The 22,078-nt window shown below is 48.9% G+C and overlaps 2 protein-coding genes across 5 annotated transcripts in view; both read left to right on the top strand.

Moving 5' to 3' along the window:
- The window catches only part of LOC134948169 (ficolin-1-like), a 28,920-nt gene extending 26,660 nt beyond the window's left edge, over positions 1-2,260 (top strand). The window contains exons 8-9 of the mRNA XM_063935997.1: positions 1,639-1,773; positions 1,899-2,260. Of these exons, the coding sequence (XP_063792067.1) occupies positions 1,639-1,773; positions 1,899-2,146 (383 nt within the window). The 3' untranslated portion in view covers positions 2,147-2,260. The remainder of the gene's footprint in view (positions 1-1,638; positions 1,774-1,898) is intronic.
- The window catches only part of LOC134948168 (ficolin-2-like), a 625,934-nt gene that overhangs the window by 215,468 nt on the left and 388,388 nt on the right, over positions 1-22,078 (top strand). The gene's annotated exons all lie outside the window — the stretch shown is intronic.

Here is a 22,078-nt window from a genome sequence, read left to right as displayed (position 1 = left end):
AGTGCCAGCAATGCCCCCAGTGCCACATATAGATGACCCTCCCCCCCATCCCTTGTGCTGCTCACCGCGCTGCTGCTGCTGTCTGTGAGGGGAGGAGAGCGCAGCGTGCGCCTCTCCTGTCCCTCACTCTCCGGCGGCTGTGTCCCTCTTCAATTATGCACCGGTCCATGAGCCAATCAAAGCTCGCGGACCGGCAGCCTTAGCTGCCGGTCCGCGAGCTCTGATTGGCTCACGGAACGGCGCTGAATTGAAGCACGCCGCCGCCGGAGAGTGAGGGGCAGGGGAGGCGCACGCTGCGCACTCCTCCCCTCACAGACAGCAGCAGCGCGGTGAGCGGCACTTGGGACAGTGGAGATGTGCCCCCTTGAGGCCAGGAGCCCGGCGGCAGCTGACTCCACTGCCTCCCAGAGTTCCGCCCCTGGCATGCGTATGGATTGCAATGCGCGCGCACGATTCCAAACAGCAAGAGAGTCATGCGAGAATTTTAATCGCTAGGCGTATGCAAGTTGATTGACAGGAAGTGGGAGTTTAAGGGTGGTAACTGGTCATTTTCTGGGAGTATTAGGAGGAGAGAGAGTGGGCAGGGCTAGGCTGGAGAGACAGGGGTATTGTGGAGGTTGGATAGACTAGAGATGATGGAGGACATTTACTAAGCAGTGGTAAGAGCAATGAAGTGAGCCCATGGCAACCAATCAGCACTGAAGTAACATCTATAATTTGCATACTATAAAATTATACAGAGCTGCTGATTGGTTGATGGGGCAACTTCTCCACTGGCTCACTTCTCTGCTCTTATCACTGCTTAGTAAATATCCCCCGAAGTAACACAGGGGGATGGAGCTGAAAATACAGGGCTGGGGAGACACACAGAGACTTGTTGGGGAGACATAGAATGATCAGACCTAAAGACAGGGAAGGTATCGGTGCTGAAAATCGCAGGGGGCGGTAATGTTGAGAGACAAGGGGGTGAGGCTGAGAAACATAGGGGGAGGATGAAGCTTCAAGGAATTGGAAGGGGTAAGGCTGAGAGACACAGGAGGAGGGGGTATGGCTGAGAGACACACAGAGGGGTGAGGCTGAGAGACACAGGAGTAGGGGGTATGGCTGAGAGATACACAGAGGGGTGAGGCTGAGAGACACAGGAGTAGGGAGTATGGCTGAGAGACACACAGAGGGGTGAGGCTGAGAGACACAGGAGGAGGGGGTATGGCTGAGAGATACACAGAGGGGTGAGGCTTAGAGACACAGGAGTAGGGGGTATGGCTGAGAGATACACAGAGGGGTGAGGCTGAGAGACACAGGAGTAGGGAGTATGGCTGAGAGATACACAGAGGGGTGAGGCTGAGAGACACAGGAGGAGGGGGTATGGCTGAGAGATACACAGAGGGGTGAGGCTGAGAGACACAGGAGTAGGGAGTATGGCTGAGAGATACACAGACGGGTGAGGCTGAGAGACACAGGAGGAGGGGGTATGGCTGAGAGACACACAGAGGGGTGAGGCTGAGAGACACAGGAGGAGGGGGTATGGCTGAGAGATACACAGAGGGGTGAGGCTGAGAGACACAGGAGGAGGGGGTATGGCTGAGAGACAGGAAGGTGAAAAAATGTTCCAGGCTAATTATCTCCCTCTGATTGCAGGCACCTGGGAGCTGCGGGTGGACCTACAAGACTTTGATGCTAAAAACTCTTTTGCTAAATATAAATCTGTTAAAATTATGGGAGAATCTGAAAAATACAAATTGATACTCGGAGACTTTGTGTCTGGTACTGCAGGTGAGGAACGGCAGTGTTATATATAGGGATGTCATATATATATATATATATATATATATATATAGGAATGGATATGGCGGCACTTTTACACGTTCACTCATAACCCTGATTGTGTTGTTGTTTAGGAGATTCTCTGACATATCATAATGGGATGAAGTTCTCCACGACAGACCAGGACAACGATGTATTCTCCGGTAACTGCGCCCAGCAGTACAAGGGGGCCTGGTGGTACAATAATTGTCACAACGCAAACCTGAATGGACTGTACCTTCCTGGGAAGAACACTACCTATGCTGTAGGCATTAACTGGTACTCTGGCATGGGGTATAATTACTCCTACAGACAGTCTGAGATGAAGATTAGACCGCTGTGATGACGCAGAGAGACGCTTCCTACAATGACCCTGATTGTATGTGACATATAACTGCTGTGATTGGCTGTTACTGCGCTATAATGAGAATAAATCATACAGTGATATACGCATCTATATATGTGTCCTTGTATGTACTGTAACATCCTGGTACCCAGCGCTTCCGGTGATGTCACTGTCACCTGTACACTGCATCCTGGCATCACTGTCACAGCTTACTATGAGTGAGGTCATTACCTCATAGCGCCCCCCATAGTCAGCTGTTACCCATAATGCACTTCTCTATGACAGGGATTTGGAAGAACACTAAGTAAATCCCCTGAACACAGGCACAATGTGAGCGTCCCCCGGATGTATGTAGCAGAGATATGCGCTGTGGTTCCCTCATTTCTGATTACAGTAGCAGCCCCCATAGGTATCTATGGGGGCAGCTTTAGTGCGAGATTCCTCTATATGGGCTACAAATTACACAATTTACAGAGAGAGGGATCCACAGGATCCCTCCCTGACAGTGGCTGCTCACATGCAGTAGCGGATCTTGCCACGGGCAAGCAGTACTTTTGCCCGGGGCGCCGCCTTCCGGAGGGCGCAGGGCGCCCTCCGGAGGGCGCCGCACCAGGGCAACATCCGCTGCTGGTGTGTGCCCCCTGGTGAGTGCCCCCTGCTGTCCGCTGCCTGCTGTCCGGCCGCTACCGCTGGGAAGGGAAACTAGACGCGTACGCATCTAGTTTCCCTTCCTGGAGAGGTCCTTTACTGTGCGGTGCGCGATGACGTCATCGCGCACCGCACAGCAAAGGTCCTCTCCACGAAGGGAACTAGACGCTACGCGTCTAGTTTCCCTTCGTGGAGAGGACCTTTGCTGTGCGGTGCGCGATGACGTCATCGCGCACCGCACATCAATTCAGCTGTACAGGGGGCGTAAATGACAACGCCCCCTGTACAAAGCCACGCCCCCTAAAGCCGCCCGGGGCGCCACAAGCCCCGGAGCCGGCCCTGCTCACATGCACGTGGTCTGCTCAGCATCATGCACAGTGGTCTGCTCAGCATCATGCACAGTGGTCTGCTCAGCATCATGCACAGTGGCACAGCCGCTCCATGGATGAGAAAGTGACGTATCGCTGGGACGGGATCCTGTCGCAGTCCATGTTCCTGGATGTGTGTTTTCCTATATCCCAGCTGTATATCATTTCCTATTGCTGCAATAATACATGGTAATTGTCATATCTAACCCAGTAATAAATAAATAGGCCCCTTAGTATAACAAGAGCACTGAGTATATATGAGGATGAATAGGAGGACACCACAATACTGTGGGCCAGATGTACTAAGCCTGAAAAGTGATAAATATCACTGTGATAAAGTACCAGCCAATCGGCTCCTACCTGTCATTTTTCAAACACAACCAGTGACATGGCAGTTAGGAGCCGATTGGCTGTTGCTTTATCACAGTGATATTTATCACTTTTTAGGCTTAGTACATCTCCCCCTCAGAGAGCTCCCAACAAACCAGGCTGCCCTGCACTGTGATCCTAGTCTGACGTACATTACTGGAGGTGTCCAGTCACATTTATATATTTCCATTAATGTTGGTAATCAGACGGGTTATACACATGTTATTCATATCACAGGTGCATACAAGGCTCTCAGTGATCAGCTTCCCCTCAGCACTAAGGGGTAACATTCCAAATAGACTGACTGGGGTTTGGGCTGATCATGGGAATAGTCGGAGTGTCCTGGGCGGTTTCATGACCAGGGATCCATGAATAACACATGGCTGCTTCTATCCTCTGTATGTGTAGTATGATCTATATATAGGCACAGAAAATGGAAGTAGCTGACGATCAATGTATTGTCTCATCACAGGTGCATGTAAGGCAGGGGTTCATCTAGACAAGAAGACTGGGGGGATTGTGCTTTGTTTTTCTAGTCCATGTAAAGGGGCCTACACTGTTGTCACATAGTGTGCCTGGATCAGAGGTGGGTGCAGAGCTGTCACATAGTGTGCCTGGATCAGAGGTGGGTGCAGTGCTGTCACATAGTGTGCCTGGATCAGAGGTGGGTACGCTGCTGTCACATAGTGTGCCTGGATCAGAGGTGGGTGCAGAGCTGTCACATAGTGTGCCTGGATCAGAGGTGGGTGCAGTGCTGTCACATAGTGTGCCTGGATCAGAGGTGGGTGCTGTGCTGTCACATAGTGTGCCTGGATCAGAGGTGGGTGCTGTGCTGTCACATAGTGTGCCTGGATCAGAGGTGGGTGCAGTGCTGTCACATAGTGTGCCTGGATCAGTGGTGGGTGCAGTGCTGTCACATAGTGTGCCTGGATCAGAGGTGGGTGCAGTGCTGTCACATAGTGTGCCTGGATCAGTGGTGGGTGCAGTGCTGTCACATAGTGTGCCTGAATCAGCGGCCGGTGCAGTGCTGTCACATAGTGTGCCTGGATCAGAGGTGGGTGCAGAGCTGTCACATAGTGTGCCTGGATCAGAGGTGGGTGCAGTGCTGTCACATAGTGTGCCTGGATCAGAGGTGGGTACAATGCTGTCACATAGTGTGCCTGAATCAGCGGCCGGTGCAGTGCTATCACATAGTGTGCCTGGATCAGAGGTGGGTGCAGTGCTGTCACATAGTGTACCTGGATCAGTGGTGGGTGCAGTGCTGTCACATAGTGTGCCTGGATCAGAGGTGGGTGCAGTGCTGTCACATAGTGTGCCTGGATCAGAGGTGGGTGCAGTGCTCTCACATAGTGTGTCTGGATCAGAGGTGGGTGCAGTGCTGTCACATAGTGTGCCTGGATCAGAGGTGGGTGCAGTGCTGTCACATAGTATGCCTGAATCAGAGGTGGGTGCAGTGCTGTCACATAGTGTGCCTGGATCAGAGGTGGGTGCAGTGCTGTCACATAGTGTGCCTGGATCAGTGGTGGATGCGGTGCTGTCACATAGTGTGCCTGGATCAGAGGTGGGTGCAGTGCTGTCACATAGTGTGCCTGGATCAGAGGTGGGTGCATTGCTGTCACATAGTTTACCTGGATCAGAGGTGGGTACAATGCTGTCACATAGTGTGCCTGAATCAGCGGCCGGTGCAGTGCTATCACATAGTGTGCCTGGATCAGAGGTGGGTGCAGTGCTGTCACATAGTGTGCCTGGATCAGAGGTGGGTGCAGTGCTGTCACATAGTGTGCCTGGATCAGAGGTGGGTACAGTGCTGTCACATAGTGTGCCTGAATCAGAGGTGGGTGCAGTGCTGTCACATAGTGTGCCTGGATCAGAGGTGGGTGCAGTGCTGTCACATAGTGTGCCTGGATCAGAGGTGGGTGCAGTGCTGTCACATAGTGTGCCTGGATCAGAGGTGGGTACAGTGCTGTCACATAGTGTGCCTGGATCAGACGTGGGTGCATTGCTGTCACATAGTGTGCCTGGATCAGAGGTGGGTACAGTGCTGTCACATAGAGTGCCTGGATGAGAGGTGGGTGCAGTGCTGTCACATAGTGTGCCTGAATCAGAGGTGGGTGTATTGCTGTCACATAGTTTGCCTGGATCAGAGGTGGGTGCAGTGCTGTCACATAGTGTGCCTGGATGAGAGGAGGGTGCAGTGCTGTCACATAGTGTGCCTGAATCAGAGGTGGGTGCATTGCTGTCACATAGTGTGCTGGATCAGAGGTGGGTGCAGTGCTGTCACATAGTGTGCCTGGATCAGAGGTGGGTGCAGTGCTGTCACATAGTGTGCCTGAATCAGCAACCGGTGTGGTGCTGTCCGATGTTTCCAGTCTACTCGTGCGTCCGAGCTGCACTGCAATCGCATCCCGATGGTTACCGCAGAAAGTCACAGATCAAAATTGCTCACAGATCCATGTAAATTCAAAGGATGTTTCTGGGGTTGGGGATAGCCAGACGCGTCTGTGTCATGGGGTTGCTGGCTTTTCCCACACTTGCACTGTCACCGGCGACCATGTTCAGATGGACATTCTGAGCCTCTGTAGGGCTGGTGTGTCCTTGTACACACACAGCTGCAGGTTAGCGTGGCAGCCAGTGGTTGTGCTGTGCAAAAATACCTACCCGCGGCTGCAATAGCATCTACCTCTGAATCTGAGGCCCAGTAGCTGAAAAATAATTGTGAACACATATCATACAATGGTGGTCATTCCGAGTTGATCGCTCGCTAGCAGTTTTTAGCAGCCGTGCAAACGCTATGCCGCCGCCCACTGGGAGTGTATTTTAGCTTAGCAGAAGTGCGAATGAAAGGATCGCAGAGCGGCGACAAAGTTTTTTGTGCAGTTTTAGAGTAGCTCAAAACCTACTCCTCGCTTGCGATCACTTCAGACTGTTCAGTTCCTGTTTTGACGTCACAAACACGCCCTGCATTCGGCCAGCCACGCCTGCGTTTTTCCTGGCACGCCTGCGTTTTTTCGAACACTCCCTGAAAACGGTCAGTTGACACCCATAAACGCCCACTTCCTGTCAATCACTCTGCAGCCACAAGTACGACTGAAAAGCTTAGCTAGACCCTGTGTGAAACTACATCGTTCATTGTAATAGTATGACGCGCGTGCGCATTGCGCCGCATACGTATGCACTGAAGTGCCTTTTTTTTTGCCTCATTGCTGCTAGGGATGTGCACCTGAAATTTTTTGGGTTTTGTGTTTTGGTTTTGTGTTCGGTTCCGTGGCCGTGTTTTGGGTTCGAACGCGTTTTGGCAAAACCTCACCGAATTTTTTTTGTCGGATTCGGGTGTGTTTTGGATTCGGGTGTTTTTTTCAAAAAACCCTAAAACACAGCTTAAATCATAGAATTTGGGGGTCATTTTGATCCCATAATATTATTAACCTCAATAACCATAATTTACACTCATTTTCAGTCTATTCTGAACACCTCACACCTCACAATATTATTTTTAGTCCTAAAATTTGCACCGAGGTTGCTGGATGGCTAAGCTAAGCGACCCTAGTGGCCGACACAAACACTTGGTCCATCTAGGAGTGGCACTGCAGTGTCAGGCAGGATGGCCCTTCCAAAACATACTCCCCAAACAGCACATGACGCATAGAAAAAAAGAGGCGCAATGAGGTAGCTGTGTGAGTAAGCTAAGCGACCCTAGTGGCCGACACAAACACCTGGCCCATCTAGGAGTGGCACTGCAGTGTCACGCAGGATGGCCCTTCCAAAAAATACTCCCCAAACAGCACATGACGCATAGAAAAAAAGAGGCACAATGAGGTAGCTGTGTGAGTAAGCTAAGCGACCCTAGTGGCCGACACAAACACCTGGCCCATCTAGGAGTGGCACTGCAGTGTCAGGCAGGATGGCCCTTCCAAAAAATACTCCCCAAACAGCACATGACGCAAAGAAAAAAAGAGGCGCAATGAGGTAGCTGTGTGAGTAAGCTAAGCGACCCTAGTGGGTGACACAAACACCTGGCCCATCTTGGAGTGGCACTGCAGTGTCACGCAGGATGGCCCTTCCAAAAAATACTCCCCAAACAGCACATGACGCAAAGAAAAATGAAAGAAAAAAGAGGTGCAAGATGGAATTGTCCTTGGGCCCTCCCACCCACCCTTATGTTGTATAAACAGGACATGCACACTTTAACCAACCCATCATTTCAGCGACAGGGTCTGCCACACGACTGTGACTGAAATGACTGGTTGGTTTGGGCCCCCACCAAAAAAGAAGCAATCAATCTCTCCTTGCACAAACTGGCTCTACAGAGGCAAGATGTCCACCTCATCATCCTCGTCCGATTCATCACCCCTTTCACTGTGTACATCCCACTACTCACAGATTATTAATTCGTCCCCACTGGAATCCACCATCTCAGATCCCCGTGTACTTTCTGGAGGCAATTGCTGCTGGTGAATGTCTCCATGGAGTAATTGATTATAATTCATTTTAATGAACATCATCTTCTCCACATTTTCTGGAAGTAACCTCGTACGCCGATTGCTGACAAGGTGAGCGGCGGCACTAAACACTCTTTCGGAGTACACACTGGAGGGAGGGCAACTTAGGTAGAATAAAGCCAGTTTGTGCAAGGGCCTCCAAATTGCCTCTTTTCCCTGCCAGTATACGTACGGACTGTCTGACGTGCCTACTTGGATGCGGTCACTCATATAATCCTCCACCATTCTTTCAATGGTGAGAGAATCATATGCAGTGACAGTAGACGACATGTCTGTATTCGTTGGCAGGTCCTTCAGTACGGACCAGATGTCAGCATCAGCAGTCGCTCCAGACTGCCCTGCATCACCGCCAGCGGGTGGGCTCGGAATTCGTAGCCTTTTCCTCGCACCCCCAGTTGCGGGAGAATGTGAAGGAGGAGATGTTGACAGGTCGCGTTCCGCTTGACTTGACAATTTTCTCACCAGCAGTTCTTTGAACCACTGCAGACTTGTGTCTGCCGGAAAGAGAGATCCAACGTAGGTTTTAAATCTAGGATCGAGCACAGTGCCCAAAATGTAGTGCTCTGATTTCAACAGATTGACAACACGTGAATCCTGGTTAAGCGAATGAAGGCTCCATCCACAAGTCCCACATGCCTAGCGGAATCGCTCTGTTTTAGCTCCTCCTTCAATGCCTCCAGCTTCTTCTGCAAAAGCCTGATGAGGGGAATGACCTGACTCAGGCTGGCAGTGTCTGAACTGACTTCACGTGTGGCAAGTTCAAAGGGCAGCAGAACCTTGCACAACGTTGAAATCATTCTCCACTGCGCTTGAGACAGGTGCATTCCACCTCCTTTGCCTATATCGTGGGCAGATGTATAGGCTTTAATGGCCTTTTGCTGCTCCTCCATCCTCTGAAGCATATAGAGGGTTGAATTCCACCTCGTTACCACCTCTTGCTTCAGATGATGGCAGGGCAGGTTCAGGTTTTTTTGGTGGTGCTCCGGTCTTCTGTACGCGGTGCCTGCACGCCGAAAGTGGCCCGCAATTCTTCTGGCCACCGACAGCATCTCTTGCATGCCCCTGTCGTTTTTTAAATCATTCTGCACCACCAAATTCAAGGTATGTGCAAAACATGGGACGTGCTGGAATTTGCCCAGATTTAATGCGCGCACAATATTGCTGGCGTTGTCCGATGTCACAAATCCCCAGGAGAGTCCAATTAGGGTAAGCCATTCTGCGATGATTTTCCTCAGTTGCCGTAAGAGGTTTTCAGCTGTGTGCGTATTCTGGAAAGCGGTGATACAAAGCGTAGCCTGCCTAGGAACGAGTTGGCGTTTGCGAGATCCTGCTACTGGTGCCGCCGCTGCTGTTCTTGCAGCGGGAGGCAATACATCTACCCAGTGGGCGGTCACAGTCATGTAGTCCTGAGTCTGCCCTGCTCCACTTGTCCACATGTCCGTGGTTAAGTGGACATTGGGTACAACTGCATTTTTTAGGACACTGGTGAGTCTTTTTCTGACGTCCGTGTACATTCTCGGTATCGCCTGCCTAGAGAAGTGGAACCTAGATGGTATTTGGTAACGGGGGCACACTGCCTCAATAAATTGTCTAGTTCCCTGTGAACTAACGGCGGATACCGGACGCACGTCTAACACCAACATAGTTGTCAAGGCCTCAGTTATCCGCTTTGCAGCAGGATGACTGCTGTGATATTTCATCTTCCTCGCAAAGGACTGTTGGGCAGTCAATTGCTTACTGGAAGTAGTACAAGTGGTCTTCCGACTTCCCCTCTGGGATGACAATCGTCTCCCAGCAGCAACAACAGCAGCGCCAGCAGCAGTAGGCATTACACTCAAGGATGCATCGGAGGAATCCCAGACAGGAGAGGACTCGTCAGACTTGCCAGTGACATGGCCTGCAGGACTATTGGCTTTCCTGGGTAAGGAGGAAATTGACACTGAGGGAGTTGGTGGTGTGGTTTGCGCGAGCTTGGTTACAAGAGGAAGGGATTTACTGGTCAGTGGACTGCTTCCGCTGTCGCCCAAAGTTTTTGAACTTGTCACTGACTTATTATGAATGCGCTGCAGGTGACGTATAAGGGAGGATGTTCCGAGGTGGTTAACATCCTTACCCCTACTTATTACAGCTTGACAAAGGCAACACACGGCTTGACACCTGTTGTCCGCATTTCTGTTGAAATACTTCCACACTGAAGAGCTGATTTTTTTTGGTATTTTCACCAGGCATGTCAATGGCCATATTCCTCCCATGGACAACAGGTGTCTCCCCGGGTGCCTGACTTAAACAAACCACCTCACCATCAGAATCCTCCTTGTCAATTTCCTCCCCAGCCCAAGCAACACCCATATCCTCATCCTGGTGTACTTCAACACTGACATCTTCAATTTCACTATCAGGAACTGGACTGCGGGTGCTCCTTTCAACACTTGCAGGGGGCGTGCAAATGGTGGAAGGCGCAAGCTCTTCCCGTCCAGTGTTGGGAAGGTCAGGCATCGCAACCGACGCAATTGGACACTCCTTGGGGATTTGTGATTTCGAAGAACGCACAGTTCTTTGCTGTGCTTTTGCCAGCTTAAGTCTTTTCATTTTTCTAACGAGAGGCTGAGTGCTTCCATCCTCATGTGAAGCTGAACCACTAGCCATGAACATAGGCCAGGGCCTCAGCCGTTCCTTGCCACTGCGTGTCGTAAATGGCATATTGGCAAGTTTACGCTTCTCCTCAGACGCTTTTAATTTTGATTTTTGGGTCTTTTTTTACTGATCTTTTGTGTTTTGGATTTTACATGCTCTATACTATAACATTGGGCATCGGCCTTGGCAGACGACGTTGATGGCATTTCATCGTCTCGGCCATGACTAGTGGCAGCAGCTTCAGCACGAGGTGGAAGTGGATCTTGATCTTTCCCTATTTTTTTAACCTCCACATTTGTGTTCTCCATATTTTGCGCACAACTAAAAGCCACCACAGGTATACAATGTAGATGGATGGATAGTATAGTATTACTTATACTTATGGACGACGAGTGATGACACAGAGGTAGGTACAGCCGTGGCCTACCGTACTGCTGCTTAGTGCTTATATATATGATATACTGTATAACGGACCTGGTGGACAGTGTCAGCAGACTGCTAAACAAACTAGTATGAAGAAAGAAAAAAAAAAACACCACAGGTATACAATGTAGATGGATGGATAGTATAGTATTACTTATACTTATGGACGACGAGTGACGACACAGAGGTAGGTACAGCCGTGGCCTACCATACTGCTGCTTAGTACTTATATATATGATATACTGTATAACGGACCTGGTGGACAGTGTCAGCAGACTGCTAAACAAACTAGTATGAAGAAAGAAAAAAAACACACCACAGGTATACAATGTAGATGGATGGATAGTATAGTATTACTTATACTTATGGACGACGAGTGACGACACAGATGTAGCTACAGCCGTGGCCTACCGTACTGCTGCTTAGTGCTTATATATATGATATACTGTATAACGGATCTGGTGGACACTGTCAGCAGACTGCTAAACAAACTAGTATGAAGAAAGAAAAAAAAACACCACAGGTATACAATGTAGATGGATGGATAGTATAGTATTACTTATACTTATGGACGACGAATGACGACACAGAGGTAGGTACAGCCGTGGCCTACCGTACTGCTGCTTAGTGCTTATATATATGATATACTGTATAACGGACCTGGTGGACAGTGTCGGCAGACTGCTAAACAAACTAGTATGAAGAAAGAAAAAAAAAACACCACAGGTATACAATGTAGATGGATGGATAGTATAGTATTACTTATACTTATGGACGACGAGTGACGACACAGAGGTAGGTACAGCCGTGGCCTACCGTACTGCTGCTTAGTGCTTATATATATGATATACTGTATAACGGACCTGGTGGACAGTGTCAGCAGACTGCTAAACAAACTAGTATGAAGAAAGAAAAAAAAAAACACCACAGGTATACAATGTAGATGGATGGATAGTATAGTATTACTTATACTTATGGACGACGAGTGACGACACAGAGGTAGGTACAGCCGTGGCCTACCGTACTGCTGCTTAGTGCTTATATATATGATATACTGTATAACGGACCTGGTGGACAGTGTCAGCAGACTGCTAAACTAGTATGAAGAAAGAAAAAAAAACACCACAGGTATACAATGTAGATGGATGGATAGTATAGTATTACTTATACTTATGGACGACGAGTGACGACACAGAGGTAGGTACAGCCGTGGCCTACCGTACTGCTGCTTAGTGCTTATATATATGATATACTGTATAACGGACCTGGTGGACAGTGTCAGCAGACTGCTAAACAAACTAGTATGAAGAAAGAAAAAAAAAACACCACAGGTATACAATGTAGATGGATGGATAGTATAGTATTACTTATACTTATGGACGACGAGTGATGACACAGAGGTAGGTACAGCCGTGGCCTACCGTATTGCTGCTTAGTGCTTATATATATGATATACTGTATAACGGACCTGGTGGACAGTGTCAGCAGACTGCTAAACAAACTAGTATGAAGAAAGAAAAAAAAACACCACAGGTATACAATGTAGATGGATGGATAGTATAGTATTACTTATACTTATGGACGACGAGTGACGACACAGAGGTAGGTACAGCCGTGGCTAGGGAGGCCAATCCCGGGGCATTTTTTCAATCCCGGGATTCGGGATTGAAAAATGCTCAATCCCGGGATTCCCGGGATCCCGGGATTGCAGTAGGGATCAGTGTAGGGAGCAGTGTAAGGAGCAGGGAAAGTATATGTGGAGGGCAGCAAGGCAGGGTGGATGTAGGGAGCAAAGGAGGGTGGGTGTAGGGAGGATATAAGGAACTGGAAGGGAGGGTTGGGTGTAGGGAGCAGCGGGAGAGTGAGAGTAGGGAGCAGCGGGAGAGTGGGAGTATGGAGCAGCGGGAGAATGAGAGTATGGAGCAGCGGGAGAGTGAGAGTATGGAGCAGCGGGAGAGTGAGAGTATGGGGCAGCGGGAGAGTGAGAGTATGGAGCAGCGGGAGAGTGAGAGTATGGAGCAGCGGGAGAGTGAGAGTATGGGGCAGCGGGAGAGTGGGAGTATGGAGCAGCGGGAGAGTGCAAGTATGGAGCAGTGGGAGTAGGCAGCAGCGGGAGGGTGGGTGTACGTAGTGATAGTACTTGAGTGACGGTTGCGGGCACCAGCTAAGGACACACGTACAGACCGCGCTGGCGGCATTTCAAACTTAGCGCCGGCCGCCAGCCAGTCAGAACTGGCAGTCCGGCAGCCAATCAGGGGCCGCGGCTGCTGCCGCTTCCCTGATTGGCTGCCGGTGCCTGCCAGCTCTGATTGGCTGGCGGCCGGCGCTACGTTTGAAATGCCACCAGCGCGGTCTGTACGTGTGTCCTTAGCTGGTGCCCGCAACCGTCACTCAAGTAGTAAGTACTTAGTACTATCACTACCTTAGCTGACATCCGGGCAGCGCTGAGCTATAGTGCTCAGCGCTGTCCGGCAAAACAGCGCATGCGCACTGCAATCCCTTGAATCCCGGGATTGGAGGCTCCAATCCCGGGATTCAAATCCCGGCATTTTTGGGCCCAAATCCCGGGATCCCGCCGATCCCGATCCCGGGATTGGCCTCCCTAGCCGTGGCCTACCGTACTGCTGCTTAGTGCTTATATATATGATATACTGTATAACGGACCTGGTGGACAGTGTCAGCAGACTGCTAAACTAGTATGAAGAAAGAAAAAAAAACACCACAGGTATACAATGTAGATGGATGGATAGTATAGTAATACTTATACTTATGGACGACGAGTGCACTGACGACACAGAGGTAGGTACAGCCGTGGCCTACCGTACTGCTGCTTAGTGCTTAATTATATATATAATATACTGTATAACGGACCTGGTGGACACTGTCAGCAGACTGCTAAACAAACTAGCATGAAGAAAGAAAAAAAAAACACCACAGTGTTTTTCAGGCAGACAAACGTATACTGGACTGGTGGTCACTGTCAGCAAAACTGTGCACTGTACTCCTGCTATAACTGCTCCCCAGTCCCCACAATTAGGCAGTGTGAGCAGTGCACTCAGCACAGATATATTATGCAGCAGTGCAGCACACTGAGTGAGCACAGATATGGCGGAGCGTTTTTTTTCAAGCAGAGAAACAACGGATTAAACTCAAAACCCTGCACTATACTCCCTAACAGCTGCTCCCCGTCCCCAATCCTCCCCACAATTAAAACTAAGTCACTCAGTTTTTTGTTTTTTCTAATACAACGGAGAGGACGCCAGCCACGTCCTTTCCCTATCAATCTCAATGTACGTGTGAAAATGGCGTCGTCGCGCTGCTCCTTATATAGAATCCGAGTCTCGCGAGAATCCGACAGCGGGATGATGACGTTCGGGCGCGCTCGGGTTAACCGAGCAAGGCGGGAGGATCCGAGTCGCTCGGACCCGTGTAAAAAAAAGGTGAAGTTCGGGCGGGTTCGGATTCCGAGGAACCGAACCCGCTCATCACTAATTGCTGCACAACAAATGAATGCAGCTAGCGATCAACTCAGAATGACCACCAATATGTACAGCCTTAAACACAGCATTGAGTGGTATCTAGAACACATACTTTATTATTCATCATCATGAACATACAGTATAACCGTGTATTGCACAAAGACACGCCTCCTAAGCAACAGAGAGTACCGTAAAGATAGCAGGATGTCACAACAGGATGCATTGGAAAGAGTTATATGGGAATAAACATTTTTTGTTAACGTTCAGCTAGAAAACCCGCACTTTGCTACAGACTAGAGCTGTGCACTGGGACATTTTCTTCTGGTTTTGGTTTTTATTCTAATCCGTCGCCTGGTTTTGGCTTTAGTTTTGCCAAAATGCTGTGACTGGTTTTGGTTTGCTATTTTTACTATAATATGTAAAAATAAAATAAAAAAAACTAAAAAAAATCACATAATTTGGCCATTTTTCTGTTGCTAGAGTATTATTAACCTCAGTGAAATTCATTTCCAGTCAGTTTTGACCACCTCACAGCTCACAATATTGTTTCATCCAGTTTAGGTCAAAGGCTGCAGCAAACTGATTAGTTACTAAGCAACAGAGCAGCAGCACAAACACACGACAGTTTATAGCACATCCATGAATCATTGCCACATAGCTGCATCAAAAAAGAAAGGTGGTGCAGGATGGAATTGTCCTTGGGCTCTCACACCCACCCTTATGTTGAATATTAAAAAGAACAGGCACAGTTTAACAAATCAAGCACTTCAGCCACAGGGACTTCCACTTTTGTGGCTGCAATGCTTGGTTTGTTTGGCCGCCAGAAAACAAGCTACCAATGGGCTTAAGACAGCTAAGCTGATTAATATCTAGAAATGGGAAGAAAAAGACAGGCAAGCATGATCAACCATAATAGTTATAAAAATTACCAACTAAACAATTTCATGAGACATAGGTTAGGGAAAAACCAGTAAGGAAGATATTGCTGTAGCCAATACAGTTACAGGAAGACCAGTAGGGAGGATATTGCTGTAGCCAATGCAATTAGGGAAGACCAGTAAGGAGGGTATTACTGTAGCCAATACAGTTAAGGGGAAGACCAGTAAGGAGGGTATTGCTGTAGCCAATGCAATTAGGGGAAGACTAGTAAGGAGGGTATTGCTGTAGCCAATGCAGTTAGAGGAAGAGCAGTAAGGAGGGTATTACTGTAGCCAATACAGTTAAGGGGAAGACCAGTAAGGAGGGTATTGCTGTAGCCAATGCAATTAGGGGAAGACTAGTAAGGAGGGTATTGCTGTAGCCAATGCAGTTAGGGGAAGACCAGTAAGGAGGGTATTGCTGTAGCCAATGCAGTTAGAGGAAGAGCAGTAAGGAGGGTATTGCTGTAGCCCATGCAGTTAGAAGAAGACCAGTAATGAGGGTATTGCTGTAGCCAATGCAGTTAGGGGAAGACCAGTAAGGAGGGTATTGCTGTAGCCAATGCAGTTAGGGAAGACCAGTAAGGAGAGTATTGCTGTAGCCAATGCAGTTAGGGGAAGACCAGTAAGGAGGGTATTGCTGTAGCCAGTGCAGTTAGGGGAAGACCAGTAAGGAGGGTATTGCTGTAGCCAATGCAATTAGGGGAAGACCAGTAAGGAGGGTATTGCTGTAGCCAATGCAATTAGGGGAAGACCAGTAAGGAGGGTATTGCTGTAGCCAATGCAGTTAGGGGAAGACCAGTAAGGAGGGTATTGCTGTAGCCAGTGCAGTTAGGGAAGACCAGTAAGGAGGTTATTGCTGTAGCCCATGCAGTTAGAGGAAGACCAGTAAGGAGGGTATTGCTGTAGCCAATGCAGTTAGAGGAAGACCAGTAAGGAGGGTATTGCTGTAGCCAGTGCAGTTAAGGGAAGACCAGTAAGGAGGGTATTGCAGTAGATAATGCAGTTAGGCGAAGACCAATAAGGAGGGTATTGCTGTAGCCAATGCAGTTAGGGGAAGACCAGTAAAGAGGGTATTGCTGTAGCCAATGCAGTTAGGGAAGACCAGTAAGGAGGGAATTGCTGTAGATAATGCAGTAAGGGGAAGACCAGTAAGGATGGTATTGCTGTAGCCAATGCAGTTAGGGGAAGACCAGTAAGGAGGGTATTGCTGTAGATAATGAAGTTAGGGGAAGACCAGTAAGGAGGGTATTGCTGTAGCCAGTGCAGTTAGAGGAAGACCAGTAAAGAGATTATTGCTGTAGCCAATGCAGTTAGGGGAAGACCAGTAAAGAGGGTATTGCTGTAGCCAATGCAGTTAGGAGAAGACCAGTAAGGAGTGTATTGCTGTAGCCAATGCAGTTAGAGGAAGAGCAGTAAGGAGGGTATTGCTGTAGCAAATGCAGTTAGGGTAAGACTAGTAAGTAGGGTATTGCTGTAGCCAATGCAGTTAGGGGAAGACCAGTAAGGAGGGTATTGCTGTAGCCAATGCACTTAGGGAAGACCAGTAAGGAGGGTATTGCTGTAGCCAATGCAGTTAGGGGAAGAGCAGTAAGGAGGGTAATGCTGTAACCAATGCACTTAGGGAAGACCAGTAAGGAGGGTATTGCTGTAGCCAATGCAGTTAGAGGAAGACCAGTAAGGAGGGTATTGCTGTAGCCAATGCAGTTAGAGGAAGACCAGTAAGGAGGGTATTGCTGTAGCCAATGCAGTTAGGGGAAGACCAGTAAGGAGGGTATTGCTGTAGCCAATGCAGTTAGGGAAGACCAGTAAGGAGGGTATTGCTGTAGACAATGCAGTTAGAGGAAGACCAGTAAGGAGGGTATTGCTGTAGACCATGGGTCTTCAACCTGCGGCCCTCCAGCTGCTGTGGAACTACACATACCAGCATGCCCTGCCTCAGTTTTAGCATACCTTAATAGCAAAACTGTGGCAGGGCATGCTGGGATGTGTAGTTTCACAGCAGCTGAAGGGCCACAGGTTGAAGACCCATGCTGTAGACAATGCAGTTATGGGTAGACCAGTAAGGAGAGTATTGCTGTAGCCAATGCAGTTAGGGAAAGACTGTCACAACTGAGGGCCTGAGCTGACGGAAGGCAGCCTCAGTTGTAGGGGCTGAGATGTACCGGAACCTGGGAGGTTGTATCAGACCCCTGGACATGTAAGTAACATGAATAATAACTGCCCGAAGGCGTGACCACGACAACTTGGATAAAAGTCAATGATGTTTATTATGACAACTCCGCAACACAGCAGCAGTAAAAGAAAACGTAAAAGTCAGCAAATAATAAATACAGTTCCTGGGTACTACAGGATGGCAGGAGCCACAGGGCACTGGTAGTGTGAGATAGTTCTTATGATCTTCTAGATGGAAAGTCCTTACCAGGCCCGACTGTAGCAATGGAGATAACCCAGGATTGTGCCAGCTGGTGTTCCAGGAAAAGCTGGGTTGCTGAAGGTAAAACAGCTGCTGTGGATACTGGCTGGAACCAGACTGTTGTTAGCACGGAGTGGATACTGGCTGGAACCAGTTAAATAATAAATGAACTTGGGAGCGATGAAATATGAACTGAAATGTAGAACTTGAGAGCGGAGAAATAATAATACCGGTGGAGAGTGGTAAAGTGTAGAAAGGACACCGGCCCTTTAAGGGAAGCTGTACTCTGCTGGAAGCTGAGCTGGAAGCAGGTAATGTTGTAGCTGGAAACAGATGAATCCACAATGGATTGGAGAGTCAGGCTACACCGCAGGTGGAATGCTGGTGCGGGTCTCTATGGTGGAAGTCTTGAGACAGGAGCTGGAACCTGGAAGACAATCACAGGAGAGAGACAAACAGGAACTAGGTTTGACAACCAAAGCACTGACGTCTTCCTTGCTCAGGCACAGCTTACTTATACCTGCAGCAAGGAAGGGGTTGGCTAGGCAATTATGCAAAACAACAATACAGACAGCAGATTGGTGGAAATGATCAGATGACAAAATCCAAGATGGCTGCGCCCATGCAGACACTTGGAGGGAAGTTTGGTTTGTAATCCATGTGGTCTAGGAAACAGTAATGGCGGTGCCGGCCACCGGAGACAGGAGACGCCAGGCTGATAGATGCACATTTAACCACGCGGGCACAGCGGAGGCCGCGGCTGATGAAAACACCACTCTGGCACTCTGCATGTGGAAACTCAGGAACAGCGGAATCCGGTCCTGGAACGCTGAGCCCGCCTTAGGAGGCATCTGAAGGGTAAGTAATGGCGTCCAGATACCCGGATCGTGACAGCACCCCCCCTTTAGGAGTGGCCCCAGGACACTTCTTAGGCTTTAAAGGAAACTTTGCGTGGAAATTTCGGACCAAGGCAGGAGCATGGACGTCAGAGGCATTGGTCCAAGAGCGTTCTTCAGGACCATAGCCCTTCCAGTCAATGAGATACTGAAGTTGACCGTAACGGTGACGTGAGTCCAGGATCTTGGCCACTTCATACTCAACGCCTCGTTGAGTTTGGACTTTCGGAGTTGGTGGAAGTGAGGAATGAAACCGATTCAAGATTAGCGGTTTCAACAGGGAAACATGGAATGTCCTGGGTATTTTTAAGAAGGGAGGTAACTGGAGTCTGTAAGCAACAGGATTGATGACTTGATCAATTTTAAAAGGACCGATGTAGCGAGGTGCAAACTTCATACTGGGAACTCTTAACCTCAAATTCTTCGTGGATAACCATACCCGATCACCCACCTTGAGAGCAGGAACTGCTCGACGCTTCTTATCCGCAAACTTCTTGTACCTGAACGATGCCTTGAGCAGAGCTGATCGTACGCTCTTCCAGATATTGGCAAACTGATGCAAGGTGATATCCACTGCGGGAACAGAAGTTGCTGGAAGCGGTTGGAACTCAGGGACTTTAGGGTGGAATCCAAAGTTGGTGAAGAATGGTGTTGAAGAAGATGAAGAATGATACTGGTTGTTATGACAGAACTCGGCCCAGGGAAGTAATTGAACCCAGTCATCTTGAGAGGAGGACACATAGATGCGGAGGAAGGCCTCCAAGTCCTGATTCACCCTCTCAGTTTGACCATTGGTCTGAGGATGGTAAGCCGTGGAAAACTTTAACTTGACTTGGAGGACTTGACATAAACTTCGCCAGAATTTGGCTGTGAATTGAACTCCTCGATCTGAGATAATTTCTTCTGGAAGACCGTGGAGTCGGAAGATCTCTTGTATGAATACTTGAGCCAACTTGGAAGCTGACGGAAGACCGGTGAGAGGAATGAAGTGTGCCATCTTGGTGAACCGGTCAACTACCACCCAGATGGTATTGAACTTGTTGCACATGGGCAAATCTGTAATAAAATCCATCGACAAATGGGTCCATGGTCGACGGGGAACAGATAGTGGAACCAGTTGCCCCGCAGGCGACTGGCGGGATACTTTATGTTGAGCACACTTTGGGCAAGATGCAATAAACTCCAAAACGTCCTTTTTCAGAGTTGGCCACCAATAGGACCTAGAGATAAACTCCAGGGTTTTTTGGATACCTGTATGTCCGGCAAAACGGGAAGCATGGGCCCAATGCATGAGCTTCTTCCTTAGTGTCGGCTTCACAAAACTTTTCCCTGATGGGGGCATAGAGTCCATCCCTACCGTGGAGAATGCCAACGGATTTATAATAGGATGCTTGTCTGAAGACTCTGACTCATTTTCTTGCTCCCATGAGCGGGAAAGGGCATCGGCCTTGCGATTCTGAGAGCCCGGACAGAACTGGAGTTTAAAGTCGAACCTGGAAAAGAAAAGTGCCCATCTGGCCTGACGAGGGTTGAGACATTGTGCGCCTTTTAGATATAGAAGGTTCTTGTGGTCTGTAAGGATGGTGATTGAATGAGAAGCTCCCTCCAACAGATATCTCCACTCCTCTAGAGCGAGCTTGATGGCTAGCAACTCCTGGTCGCCAATGGCATAGTTGCGCTCCGCTGGGGAGAACTTCCGTGAGAAGAAACTGCAAGGATGTAAATGACCATCTTTAGCCCTCTGAGATAACACCGCTCCTACTCCAACGGAGGAGGCATCCACCTCTAAGATGAAAGGAGAGTCGATGTCAGGCTGTTTCAGGACAGGTGCAGAGATGAACCTCTGTTTTAAAAGATGAAAAGCTTGCATGGCTTCTTCAGACCACTTGGACGGGTTAGCACCCTTCTTGGTGAAAGCAGTAATAGGCGCCACAATGGTGGAAAAGTCTCGTATAAACTTTCGGTAATAATTGGCGAACCCTAAGAACCTCTGGACCCCTTTGAGGGTTAAGGGTACCGGCCAATTCTGGATTGCTTGTAGTTTCTCAGGATCCATCTCTAGTCCGGAACCGGACACAATGTACCCTAGAAACGGAATGGACTTGACTTCAAAGACGCATTTCTCTAATTTGCAGTAGAGATGATTGACACGGAGACGGGACAGAACCTCCTTTACCCAGAAACGATGTTCCTCTAAATCGTTGGCAAAAATGAGGATATCATCTAGATAGACCACGACATGACGGTATAGAATGTCTCTGAAGATCTCATTGACGAAATGCTGGAAGACAGCTGGAGCATTGCTCAATCCGAAGGGCATGACGAGGTACTCATAATGTCCGTCACGGGTGTTAAATGCGGTCTTCCACTCGTCACCCTCACGGATCCGGATGAGATTGTATGCACCTCTCAGGTCCAGCTTTGTAAAGATGGTAGCTCCGCTAACTCTGTCAAAGAGCTCAGTAATCAGGGGTAAAGGATAGCGGTTCTTGATGGTAATGTCGTTCAAACCTCTGTAGTCGATGCACGGCCGCAGACCACCATCTTTCTTCTTTACAAAAAAGAAGCCTGCGCCGGCTGGAGAAGAAGAAGGTCGAATGAACCCCTTTGCTAGGTTCTCTTTAATGTATTCCTCCATAGAATGCGTCTCGGGGAGAGACAACGGATAAGTTCGGCCTCGAGGTGGAACCTTCCCTGGAACGAGATCAATCGGGCAGTCCCATTGTCTATGAGGAGGAAGGATATCAGCAGAAGCTTTACTGAACACATCCGTGAAATCTTGATATGGAGGAGGTGGAACATCAGACGACCTGGGGGAGGAAGAACAGACAGGCAATACTTTAAACAAACATGTCTCTGCACAGGAGGAACCCCATGCCAGGATTTGCGTAGTCGTCCAATCAATTGTAGGATTGTGAAGACGGAGCCATGGAAGGCCCAGGACCACAGGATGTGTGGCTCTTGGAATCACTAAAAGTGAAATAAGTTCGGAATGAAGAACTCCCACTCTCAGACGAACTGGTAGAGTCCTTAGAGCAATAACAGTATCAAAAATTTTACTGCCATCCACGGCAGTTAAGGAAAAGGAGGAAGGAAGTCTCTCGGTGGGTAGGGACCACCGTTTAACATAGGCTTCAGTAATAAAGTTCCCAGCTGCTCCGGAATCAAGGAGAGCAATGATGTTCCGATAACGTTGAGCAACTTGAAGCGAGACTGGGAGATTACAATCATGAGGAGATGGAGAGGAGATCATTACTCCTAGCCGGCCCTCTCCTGGGCG

Source organism: Pseudophryne corroboree, chromosome 8 (genome assembly GCF_028390025.1).
Source record: "Pseudophryne corroboree isolate aPseCor3 chromosome 8, aPseCor3.hap2, whole genome shotgun sequence".
In the NCBI taxonomy this organism is placed as follows: domain Eukaryota; kingdom Metazoa; phylum Chordata; class Amphibia; order Anura; family Myobatrachidae; genus Pseudophryne; species Pseudophryne corroboree.
The sequence above is the reverse complement of the archived record's forward strand: the minus strand, read 5'-3'. Positions and strand labels throughout refer to the sequence as shown.